At 40.4% G+C, this 12,834-nt stretch overlaps 1 protein-coding gene across 1 annotated transcript in view; it reads left to right on the top strand.

Moving 5' to 3' along the window:
- Window positions 1-8,812, top strand: part of LOC140371798 (insulin receptor substrate 1-B) — a 33,263-nt gene extending 24,451 nt beyond the window's left edge. The window contains exon 4 of the mRNA XM_072459007.1: window positions 8,435-8,812. Within this exon, the coding sequence (XP_072315108.1) occupies window positions 8,435-8,442 (8 nt within the window). The 3' untranslated portion in view covers window positions 8,443-8,812. The remainder of the gene's footprint in view (window positions 1-8,434) is intronic.
- The last annotated feature ends 4,022 nt before the right edge of the window (window positions 8,813-12,834 follow it).

Raw genomic sequence — 12,834 nt, 5'->3', positions numbered from 1 at the left:
AGTACAATTGACGTCTTGCTTCAGAGATTAAAGAGTGTTGTTTTGATGGCGGCCCCAATTGTACCTTCATAAAATAGTCAATTTTCTACAAGGCAGCAGCTCTTTATTGACTGTTGTACATATTGTACGCTTTTAAAATCAATATTATCTTGAATCCTAATTACTATTGTAGGAAAATTGTTGCTGCAGCCTAACAGCAGCTTGCAAATAAAAAACAACAACATGGCATTTAGACGAGGCTGTTTCACACCTTCTTGAACTTTATTGTTACAATTAAAAGTCACATTTATCTTTTATTGGTGATTATCCCGCTCTCATGTGACTGATCGGTTTTGCTGCACATTGGTCTGGCTCAGCTAAAGTACACAGAACATTTAGCAACATCAGCAACAGGGATTACATTGTGTCCTGCATCAGCTGAGGGTCAGACGGTCAGACAGTGGAGGTAAACTCTTCACTAATCTAAACCCATCACGTATGTGGCTTTTTATAAGTGGGAATTAAAGGCATTTAACCTGTTGTTTAACCACCTCGCAGTGTGCCAGGATTTGTTTTCCTGACATTGAAGCATCGCACGGCATGTGCTTTTTCCAGTGCCAAATTGAAATGTTCCTGAAACCACACCCTCTCCAACAGAATCCGACCGGTTGAGTGGTTATGATCTGCTCATAAACTTATATCTATAGAAGAGTCAACAAGCTGATAATATATAGTCTGTTTAATGGTTTGATCTTATTTTTCATAATGATAAATAACGGACATGATTACATTTTAATGGGCTCTGTGCACTATAGCGCATTTGATAGCTAAGTTTCTCATCGCTAATGCTAATTTTTATCAAAATATAAACGACCAATTAAAAATGTAATATTTATTATGCCTCTAAATTACACATTAGCGTTCGCATTGAGCCACAAACACCTCCTTTTATCAACACAGAAGTGTCTGAAATATTAACCTCATTTGTGAAGTCTTTAACATGCCCGTGACATCCACCTGCACCTCACTGCTTCATCCTAAAGCATTCATTCATTTTAGTAAGACTCTGCAAAAACGCCACTCTACTTCCTATCCAGTTCAGACAGGAAATGGTGATGGGCACTGTTGAAACTGTCTAAATACTACTGTTACATATACTACTTACTACTGCCTACTTAAAGCTTGTGTTTTATTCACTGATGGCGGCTGTTGTTTTCGCTCACCACAGCCTATGTAAGACGTGCTCGGTGACACCCTCCGCCTCCATCAACACAATGTTCCTGTTACAGGCCGTGATGTTAGGAAATGAAAGGCACACAACTGTCCTGTTAGCTCATTAGTCAAACCTGTTCAAGCACAAACAACACAGATTAGATTTGACGTAAGTGAATGGGTGCTGGGGTGGACTCATTGACTGGCATGGACGAGCGACATGTGGTCAAATGCGTGGACTCTCGTGTGTTAACTTAATGACATGTGTTGCATTCAGGAGCGGCGCCCCAGCAGAGCGGCTAAAACCAACATGACTGAATTAATATTGAACGCATGTCTTTTTTTTTCGTAAACATCTTCTGCATGTGTAGCCGCCTCGTGATCCTGCTGCGTTTGACTCCTGAATATAGATAAGAGTAGCCCGCTGCTTGGACAAACACCACATGGAAATATAGATAATGCGTCATCACGTTGCTTTGAGTCGTGTCCAGGAGGATCTGATTGGCGCGCGTGGCACCGAAGAGGACACTGCATTTATCTGTTTATAGTAGCTTATGTGCAATATGTGGACAGTAGAGTGCTTTTGCCAGACTGAGATTGTGTGTTGTGTAACTGGCCAACACTCATCTGACAACCCTGTGGTGGGGTGGTCACCAGTGAGACCAGTGTGCCCTGTTGGACCATTTGACTTTGATTTGTACCCGTTTGTGTATGTACCGTATTTTCCGGATTATAAATTGCTAGTATAAATCGCACTAGCCAAAAAATGCATTATAGAGAAGAAAAAACACATGCAAATGTTTTGGGGAAATGTATTTGATCAAATCCTAAACCAAGAACAGACGTTTCATCTTGAAATGCAGTTTAAAATAATAACAGATGAGAGAACATGGTGAATAGGTGTACGTATGCTAACGCTAACACCTTCAGCTACATGACGCACAGACATCGAACTGTGGTAAGTGTCTGGAATGTTAACGTAACATATTAACAGTTTTTCAGATAACTATAGCATAAAGAACATGCTAACAAGTTTACCAAAGCATCAGTTTTACCCCAAATCACTAAATCCATTCAATTCTTCTTCCTCTGTGTCACTTCTAAACAACTCCACAAACTCCAGAGGTAGAGGAAGTGCAGATTCTTCTTCTGTGTCGCTTAGCGCCTAGAGCGCCCTCTTGTGGTTGTCATCATCGCTCTGGAGTATAAGTTGCCAAAACTATGTAAACCGGTGCGATTTATAGTCCGGTATATATTATACAGTATTTATTATGTGTTGGGTGCAAACATTGTCAGACCAGTGTCCTCAAATTGTTTGTCAAAAGCTGAAAAAGTAAGTTTGGGGGAAAAAATGTAATCAAGAAAATCTCAAACCATGTTTTTGTTAGGGTGTTTTTGGTCTGCAGTAAGCGACTTCTAAGGGTAATAAATTAATTTGTACATTTTTATGCACATAAACACACTTAAATGGATTGACGTCACGATGTGTTGGATTGCTGCCTTAGTTGGTTTAGTTCCTCACTGTGGCCATATTTTTCTATTGCAATATTTGTCATTCTAATGGCATTCTACACTTTAACTCCCATTAGCTCCCACTTTTCTCAAACATTTAATATTTCATCTGTAGCCTCTAATAAAAGGCTTAGCATGAGGAGGGAGCCAGTCCAGACCAAATGTACAGACAGTGCCGACACAGTGCCAGGAAAAGTGGGCAGAAAGGATCCAGCTTTGAGTGAAGTATTCTTCCCTGATATTTTCCTCCCCTTTGGCGAAGAGGTGAAAAGCGTCGCTAGGAGCCTCCGCAAAGTTGGTAGATAAATATTTGTGGTGCACGTTGGCCAAGTCTCCCTGTCTGCCCACATAGAGCCACTCTCATACACACAGTTACCAACATCTGAGGAATCCCGCACCGTCAGTCTCACTGTTTGCACTTCTACACTATATTCATATGTCCTCTGCATACATGCACTGCGGCTTTGTCATATTTAGTAAGTTAATATGCCTCCAGCTAGTGTTTGCACTGCTGCGGTGTGAGGGCACAGGCCTTTCTATTAATAATTACACAGTTTATCATCAAGACTGAGGAGGGGGGCATAGACACACTGTGAAACTAGCATTGGCACCCATTTATAAACGCATGGGGCATATTTCCAAATGTAAACGGTACTTGGTCGAACCCTGTCACTGCAATCATTCAACTGCACTTTGGAGTTTGTTTAGAAGAGGGACATTATTAGTTAATACTTGTCCCTAAAATATGGAAAGAATATATGCTACACTAATGTGGTGGTAACGTTCTTCAGGTTTGAGCATGTGTGAAAATGCAAATGAATAATTCAAGCATCAACTCTGATATTGGCTGCCCTTGTTGCTTTGGCCCTTAAATGCAGCAAAGTCATGATGTGAAAAGAAAAATGTCCTTGTCACTGTGATCCGGACAAGTGTCCCAACACATGGCTCGTTGCAACGTCTCACGTTACATTGGTTTGCTCACTTCTGAGGGACCGAGCGAGACGCTTCTAGCTTTACTGCCGTCTCCTCCTGCCTCTCCATATATCACCTCAGACATGGGTCTCTGTGGAGGCCTTCACTCTGGCAGAAAGTGGCAGAACTGGTGGAGCACAGGGACCGGTTGATTGTCACAAACAGTGGTCAAGGCAGAATGAATGAGAAAACATTGGCCAAACACTTTTTGGCGTAAGTTGCTTGTGTTCTGTCCAGGGACAGGATGTCCCATGTCACATTCAGTACAGTAGCCAGTTTCTGTTACACAAGGGTACCCATGTTTAGCTGCCCAATTTACAACCACTCAAGGCTGCGATAATTTTATTACTTCTCCCCTCCCGCGTCTCCCCCCCCCCTCTTCTCCCATGGTGCGTTTTGGGTAAACCCGGAAGAAAAAATCTTTTGAAACTGAAATTATATTTATATTTCGTCCGCCTGTTCAATATATTTCATTTAAAAATCCGTAAACCAAGTAATAAAATAACAGCGGCCTAAATAGATACAGAACGCAATAAATCTGTTAAATATTTTATTAATTATGTCCATTGTATTTTCTTTGCTAGTGAATAAGTGCAATAAAGTGTATTTATGATTGCATAAAGATTGAAGTATTGAATACATTCTCCTGAAGTAAGTTGTGTTGCTACCCTACAAAACATTGGCAGTTTATATGAATGAATAATGTTCTGTTATGTCAATGTTAATTTAAGTCTATGCAGCTTCTAACCTTTCTCATTCCATCTATTCAGATTAATTATCTACATTTATAGAAAACGAGGCTGGCATTTTACCTTGCCATCTATAAGCCAATTACACAAAGCAATTTTCTCCCTCTCGCTGTTCAAAGCATGTGCATCAATTGCCTCCCTCTTTCTTATTGTTCTGATATCTGAAGCCGTTGTTCCTTTAGTGTTTACCAGCTGTTGACAGTCCGGTATGTGGCGCTGCCGTGGGTGCCTGCTTCTTGACGAGATAACAAAGGTTGAGTGGATGATCTGACAACACTCTGGTGGTGCAGCTTGTTGTGGGGACAGCAAATACATTTTTTCCCCCCCTGAGTTTTCCCAAGCTCAGCACACACACCCCCCATGGCCCCCATCTCCCATTGTCCCATTCCATCTCCTCTGTATCACTCCCACTTGAGCCTCTCCACGGATTCATTTTACAGTTATTTAAAAACATCTCAAAACTGCCACATTAATAACCTTTTAGCGTGTTATGTGAAAATGGCTTTGTCTTCCACTTCTCTCAACTGTGATTTCATAACGCCTTGTCACTTAGCTGTCTGCACATGTGGGTGTTTGCACTTTTCATCTGCGAGCGTGGCTCTGCAGCGCGCCGTCTGCTCATAATGTGTAGTGCGTAGATAAATAGCGGGCGCCATGCCGTTTCATCCGCTGTCGTTTTGATTGACGGCCGCGGGGTTGAAAGTGGGACAGGGCTTGTGTGAAAGAGCAATATGCATCCAGAGCAACTTTCCGCCGCACCTCGCTTTGTATGGAAATTTACAGGAGGGCAGTAAAGAAATTGTGCTGTGTTTTTTCTCTTCTGGCAAAAGAGCTGTGATTGTTTTAGGTATATTAAGGGATTTACTTTGATTAAGGGTAAAAACACAAAGCGGCAATGAGCAAGGGAAAAGAAGAAAGGTAAAGAAACAATTATATTTGACAAGATCTTACATTTTAGTCACTGTATTTAGTATATATTGAGGTACAATTCTTAGGTTTTTTCTACAATAGTGTTTTTAAAGGGTCATAATTTTATGGTTTCCAAAAATAACCAAGAGAATGCTTGAAAATAAATTAAAAGAGACTGGCCTCATTGTAGCAGTGAGGGAACTGCACTAATTCAAGCAATGGAATATATAGAATTAGTGTTTTACAGTTCAGTATTTGATTTTTTGGGATATTTTACATTAGACAGAATTGATATAGGAATTAACTGGTCAATGGATAATATTATTTTAATTTAATTTGTTAACAGTTGTAGGCAAAGTTGGTCCAAATTGGTGGAATTGTACTTTATTGCCAAATTATTTTAAACATTAAAGCAGTAAAAGCTTTGATCTTCGTTTGACACTTTTATTTAATGTTCTAATATACTGCCGCCACTCTTGACTACAGCTGCTGCAAACACATAAATGCGGAGACCCTCCTTCCTTATGTCCTTTTGAAGCCCCCAAGAGCCAAGTGTTTGAAACTCACGCACACATTTGGAGACTTGAACCAGTTTATCATCCCTTTCCGAGCCGCCACAGTCACTGCTCGCAAAGCATAATCCTGCGAAATTACATGCATACTGTGTGGTCATTTGACAGCAATTCATCTTTATAACCAACAGACTTTCTGGCGTCAAGGGGAGAAATAAAGTGAGGTGACACGGGAGCTGCCATCGTGGTTAGGGCTGGCAAGTCTTGTGTATACAGCTGTCCAGAAGCTGAATGCCAGCTCATGTTGCCCCATTCCACCTAATGCCCAACTATTAGCGCGCAGAATGAATCGTGAAATGGCATTAGGTGTAATAATAGTCTATTGATATATGGCCAGTGGGTACTACAATGAAAGGGCTGGACACTTTATTGTAAATTGTGTCTTAATCTTGAATTATTTATATTTTCTACCGTAATCTCCTGCAACTAGTTTGAAATGTAAATCCATTGCGTTGTTTTTTTTTGGAGAAATTAAGGCCAAAAATATCAGAATATCGATATATTGTGATGCTAAATTTGGTGATACAGTATCGATATCGTGGGCTGCTGCTGACATTTTGACTGTTTTGATGATTTGAAATGGGTGTATTTCATTTTGAGTCTGTGCAGGTCGTGGTTTAACAAAGTATTGTAGAATATCATGAGCAATATATCGATTATCGCAAAATCCCTCTTACCGTGAGGGGCTGTGATTTCCAGCACAAGTAACTAATACATTGATATATGGAAAATTCACAATAACCGTGTGCTCTCCATCTCTGCAAATCCCTCACTGTAGCTTATAAGAAAAATGGAAATAAGGAGCGCTGTGTGGGTACTTAAATGTCCAAAAAACTGTCAAATGAAGTACCTTTTAAGTACCTCACTGTACCTGTTCCAGAGCAGGCAGCGCTGAGATCACAGTGACACGCTGTAGACTCACGGGCCGGGAACACAGGCTTTATGATTTTGGCAGCTCTCTATTGAGACGTCAGAACACACAGACCCAGACTCTCCTAATTACAGCCAACAGCAGCGCGGAGAAGGATGGCCTCATCTAGCCCCTGATTGAAACCGTCTGGGAGAGAAACGGCGCTCTCCTGCTCCGATGATCATTAATGCATTGATTAGCTCCCAGTTGCAGTGCGACGGATGGGTAAACCACAAAGGGAGGATGCTGGGGAAAAAATGAGGATCTGGTTAAGTGGCCTGGGGAGTAAACATTTCCTCTGTAGTAAAAGTCTCCGGATGTAGTTCAGCGTCTCTGTTGTGGAAAGGTCATGGTAGTTATCATCGGAGTTACAGTAATCTTGCCTGAGTTGCATCGTGTGCTGTGAGACGTTCCTGCCCCCGACTGTTGATTGTTTTATGTTGTCATTTTTGGAGTTTGAGCATCCTGAACATGGGCCACTCCGTTGTTCTCTTCTCAGCTTTGGGTTGTCACAGCCTGCCCGGCTGGCGGGGACCGTCTGTGCTGAGGCGGGCTATATATAGCTCACTGCACCAGGAAGAAGACTGAACCAGCGTGAGCAAACGATGGGGAACGAGGGATGTAAATATAGAGTACCCTCATGCAATTAGAGAGTCAAGCAAAAGCAGTCAAATTTTAGGGAAAGAGACTCTGTTCTTAAGCTTAGAGTCTTCAGTGGATGTGTGTTTTGGCAACAGCGGCCCAAGTACCTTTGCCATGAGTCATGACTTCTAACAAAATCTAACTCGGTTAAAAAGGCAAGAGACCAGCCCTAATTTAGTCATGATCTGGCCCCGAGTACGCTCTAATTTACTTCCAGTAAAATGCACACATGCGTAATGTTTAAGTAGCATAACATTTTCACGACCTAAAGAGCCACACACATTGTTGCTAGTTTAGCAATTATAGATGCAGTAAAAGCTCTGAAGATTTATTTTTTGTGCATCCTTCTTTGCCTCAACCACACATACTGCACATAAAGAGTTTGAGCTACACTTTAGTCCTCAGATGACATGCTAAACCCCATGCATGGGCATAAATTAATATTCCACTGGTTATGCAGAGGCATGAAAGCATTTTTTACGCGGACACAAATAATGTACTGTCATACGGATCTCATTTTCAGAAATGTTGTAACAAAACAAAATGTTTAAACAATGGCAAACTTTTGGGTTTGGCTTCTAGTCCTAAATGCTTTTTGTGGCTTTTTAACTATTTATATCAATCAGGGGCATTCTCTGAATACCAGAGTGTTTAAATGTCGGGTGAGAAGCGCCACACAGTATCTCCTCTGTACACACACCTGCGCCTGCAGCTTTGGCTCTTCTCTCTCGCTCGCTTTCTTTTTATCACTTTGTTCCGACAAAATAAATGTCCTTTTCTTTATGTTTATTTGGATTTTATATTTCAGTTTTACTTCAATGGTCAAAGTGTTCTCAAGATGATAAGCTTACTCTGATATGTTAACAATTGACATGATAAGCTCGCTCTCGTCCATATACATGCCATAATATTGACTTCTCGTGAATATCTAAGTTATTGTTTACTGATGCTAACCAAATCTTTTCTTTTCTCCCCAGAGTGCTGATGTCATATAATCAACCTTGTGGAAACAATCTGGTACTCCTCAAGGAGCTTTGAAGGCCCCGCCTGTTCCTGTCTGACGCCCAATCACATCAAAGAGAGCAGCTGTAAATGGACACGCCCCTCGAGCACTTTGACAGAGACTGATGGATTTTTCCTTGTTGGTTATGAAAACCAACATGTTTGTGTGTGTGTGTGTGCCAAAAGACTTACAAAGAAATATATTGTTGCTCTTATTCCGTCAGTGAAAGCCAATTACAAGATGGTACAAAAGACACAGAGCAGTGTTTATTTCTTTAAAAAAAAGAAAAACAAAAAAAATAATTGTAAAGATTACAATGATGGAAGAATTTTGTTTGTAAAATATATAGATTGTACATTATATATATATATATATATATATATATATATATATATATATATATATATATATATATATATATAGCTCAAAAGTGCCTCATTTTCAGATCGTTGCCATTTTACAAAATCTTCTACTAGTTATGACTAAACTGACGCTTTGCTTTCACGTAGATTAAAACATGGCAGTCCCAGTGTGAGATATTGGCATTCTGTTTTAAGATTTAGCAACACAGTTGGCCTCTGTTCAATAGGCTGACCACTTTTCTACTTTTTTACTTTTAACAAATTTTTTGTCTGTTCAAAACACAAGAAAGCCATACACCACATATTTTAAAACAAGCACTTGAAGGACTGGCTTGTAATTGGGCTAACACAAGCTATGTCTGATTAGCATATTAGCTTCATAGCAGCGTTCACTGTCCTGCTGACAGCAGCTCTGTGTAAAACCCCTGATATAGAGCCAAGCAATCCCATTAGCGCTGTTAGCTCCAGGCAATTGTGTCTCACTTAATCCTCTTCGTCTCAGGATGCTCAACAACATGCGGTACATATAGCCCAGGTTGGACCCTATCAATAGCCATGTTAATGCTAGCTCTGCGAGGCCAGCATGTTTAAGCGTTAAGCACACGATCGCAGCACAAGGAAGGGCTCAGCTACATTGCAGAAGGAAAACAATCACTAAAATGCTAATTTGCTCTCAAAGTTTTCTTTTAAAAGGTACTAAAGCATTTTAAAGGTATTTTAATTTGTTCAGCGATCTGACTCAATGAAAGTTGTTGTTTGCATTATGTCACTGGTCTTTTTTTTTAATCTGTGCTATGCATCAGTACTTAAGTGCCTGTCTGGCCCCTCTGTTCGCTACCCCTTCTTAGCAGCTAGCACTAATAAGGCTGCCCTGGAAGAAAATCAAGTCTATTTTTGTGTATATTTTTGTGTACAGGTCGCATTACAAATGTGTTTATTCTCATGTACAGACTTGATTGACAGCTATGGCCCTTATCAGAAGAGCTCTGGCCAATATCTTTGTGTTTGAGGACTTTATCATTGAGCTGTATGTGCCAAATCACAGCATAAAGAGAAACAAAAAGACAAATGATTTGTTTTGGCCAATGGCAAACTCAAAAAGTAACCTCCTGTTCAAGTGTGGATGTACTGCTTTGTTTTGTGGTTTAAAACTTAATCTTTCGCGGTCCTCTATTTGTTTTTTTGGAACAGAGGAGGGCTGAGCCGACGTATCTCGCCGTCTGCTTATGTGACGTGGTGATAAAAGTCCTTGTGAAGACTTTGCGTATGCTTTAACCTTGAAATTCCGTACAACTTGAGGATACAATAGAAATGCATGGTTTGAAAGAAAAGGCCACAAACCACAGTCCAAACTAAAACTACTACTCACTCGTCTTTTCTAGTTCCACGTTGTTCCCGTGTGTTTGCCCGTCTGCCCGAGGGACTTCCTGGTCACATGACTGGCGGGGGGCTCTTGTAAAACAATGCAGCTTTTTTCTGTCCTGGTATTTGAACCTAATTACTTATACAGACGTAATGGGAGATTTCAATACCATACATTTTTTGCAGACAAGCACATGTTTTTTAGATTTTATTCATAACCTCTAAAGAAATGCTTCGGCTATGAAACACTTTTGGTTATGAAATGTGTGCTAAACTGCAGCTTCATTGTATCAAGCTCAGGCAACTGTGATGCAAGTGGCTGTATGATTTCACTCGATGCATTCGTGGACGTTTATTACAATCCGCTGAAGTGTGTGGCTCATGTTTGACGCATTTATCTCTTGTTTTCCTGAGGGATGGTACTGAATGGGAATAATGTACGTATTTTTTGCCATTGATGTGTAGACAGTTCTGTGTTGCTTGGTAAAAATCTGACTAAAAATTAATTCAAAAACTGGTTGTGGATTCTTTGATTTCTGCTTGAGGGATGTAATTACGTGTGATTAAATACAGGCATTAAAAACACACACTAAACTAGGTCAGGGGGGGAAAAGTTAGATGCTATAGTGCGAACATCTGCACATGTAAACAACCAATGCCACTTGAAGCCTTTATTCTCTGACCACAACACAGATGTCACCAGTGTGGAAAAAACCCTCAGTTACCTTCAAAGCCTTTCTTCTCGTCACAATTGATCATCTCATCTCCACCACTGCTGGCTTCTTTCCAATTTAGCTCATCACCACTTGTAATTTGACGAACTATTAACGGTTCGTCCCCTCCCTTGTCTGAAAGGGGCAGATCGTATCGTGGCTTGTTTGCAGATGGCAGCGTGCAACCCAACACCAGCGGGATGTGATTGAAATGGCTATACATGAATCCACCTTCGCACTGTAGCACCTGGACACCACACGCACACACGCACACGCCTGCTTTTTAAGGGAAACTAAAGCCTGTCTGGCCTTGTTATAGTGTTTACATGGCTCCTATTCCCTTAACACTTGTCTTACATCTTTAACTTACAAAGTGCGCCTCACAGGAGTTTCAAAGCCTTTAACTTCAAATGCGGTGCGGCTAATCTTAGCTGGAATGCTTTGTCATGGTCAGGAGTGGGTAGGGAAGCGAAATGCCACACTTCATAGTTATCTCATTTGATTTGAATCTCTTTCTAACATCATGCGAGGTCAAGTAAGGAAATGACCTCACCTGTATCAGCGATGGTTGATGTTAAATCTTAATCGTTGCTTCATGTGCGCCTGCTAATGTGAATTAAATGACAATCAAAAATGAACCTGAGTGTATTTTATCATGTCATATGTACTGTGGACACAACACAGATTTATTATCACAAACGGGTTTTGATCATAGGCTCCAGTAACCAAAAAAGGTGCTCTTCCTGCTTTCTGGTTGGATAATAATCTGAGCAAGAACCTAAACTAAATGTAATCAACTCTAGGTTATAACTATAAATTGTTGTTTTTGTCATTTAGTATTTATTTGGACTTTGACGTTAAATCTGAAGACAAAGAGAAGCTTTTATGTTAAACTCTAAAGAAAGAGCATTTACCAATTCGCTGACTCATCAATCTTGCAACTACACAAAACTATAATTCCCAGTAACCATAAATGTACTAAAAATCTACAATTCCTTAACCTGTTCTAGCACTAGTACACAATCTATCCCATCTATCATTTACTTAAGGAGAGATTTACTATTGAAATGTTACTCATCATCACCTGACACGGCATATGTAATTCTACCAGTGTGAATGTAACGTGTAAATATCCGTTTCTGATCATGATCTGTTTCAGTGGCACAGGTTTGACTCACCTGGGGCAGTGGGCAGGCCTCTTCATGTACAGTTAATGGTTAAAAGTGCCCTAGATTCTTGCTCACAGTGATACTACACTCTTCAGCACTGCCCTGAAGGAAACCTGCGACATGCCACAGCTGTCCTTTGGTTGCCGTGGTGATGAAGGGGCAGAGAAGGGGCCCCGCTGGATCCTGGCCAGGAAGAGGACAGTGGGTTCGTGGGTCGGAGGTGGGGGGTTTGGGGAGTACAGGTGAACTCTGTCATCCGCCTTCCCCGAGGTGTAGACCAGGAGAAGGAACATGGTCTGAAATAGAGCCACAAACTCTTTATAAAAAGGTTCAATATGTGTCTTTTATTTTCAAGATTTATTTTTATTTTTGTTTTTATTTTTATTTTTATTTTCTATTCCTTTTTAAGAATATAAGAGTTTTGTGTATAAGAGCTTTTCTATTAGGAGTGTTTTTTTTAAAGCTTTCTATAAGTTATCTGTTCTTTTACTTCAGTACCTACTTGCATTGCAACACCGAAATTTCCCCATTGTGTTGACAAATAAAGGCTTATCTTATCTTTATTATGGGTGGGATTTTTTTTTTCCTTCTCAAAAACGCATTGAAAAACACCACACCTCTAAACAGATTTGACCTGTAACTTGGTAAGCATCAGCGGCGTTGTTTTCTTTTTGTATAGTATATGTTAAATGCCACACTGAGGAACATTCTAGATGATACTGCATCTCCATGAAGACGCAGAGAAGTAAGTGCACCTTCAAAATGAGA

Source organism: Eucyclogobius newberryi, unplaced genomic scaffold (assembly GCF_026437365.1).
Source record: "Eucyclogobius newberryi isolate DKJ021-1_F unplaced genomic scaffold, fEucNew1.0.hap1 SCAF_22, whole genome shotgun sequence".
Classification (NCBI taxonomy): Eukaryota; Metazoa; Chordata; class Actinopteri; order Gobiiformes; family Gobiidae; genus Eucyclogobius; species Eucyclogobius newberryi.
Note: the sequence above shows the minus strand (reverse complement) of the source record. Positions and strands in the feature narration are given on the sequence as shown.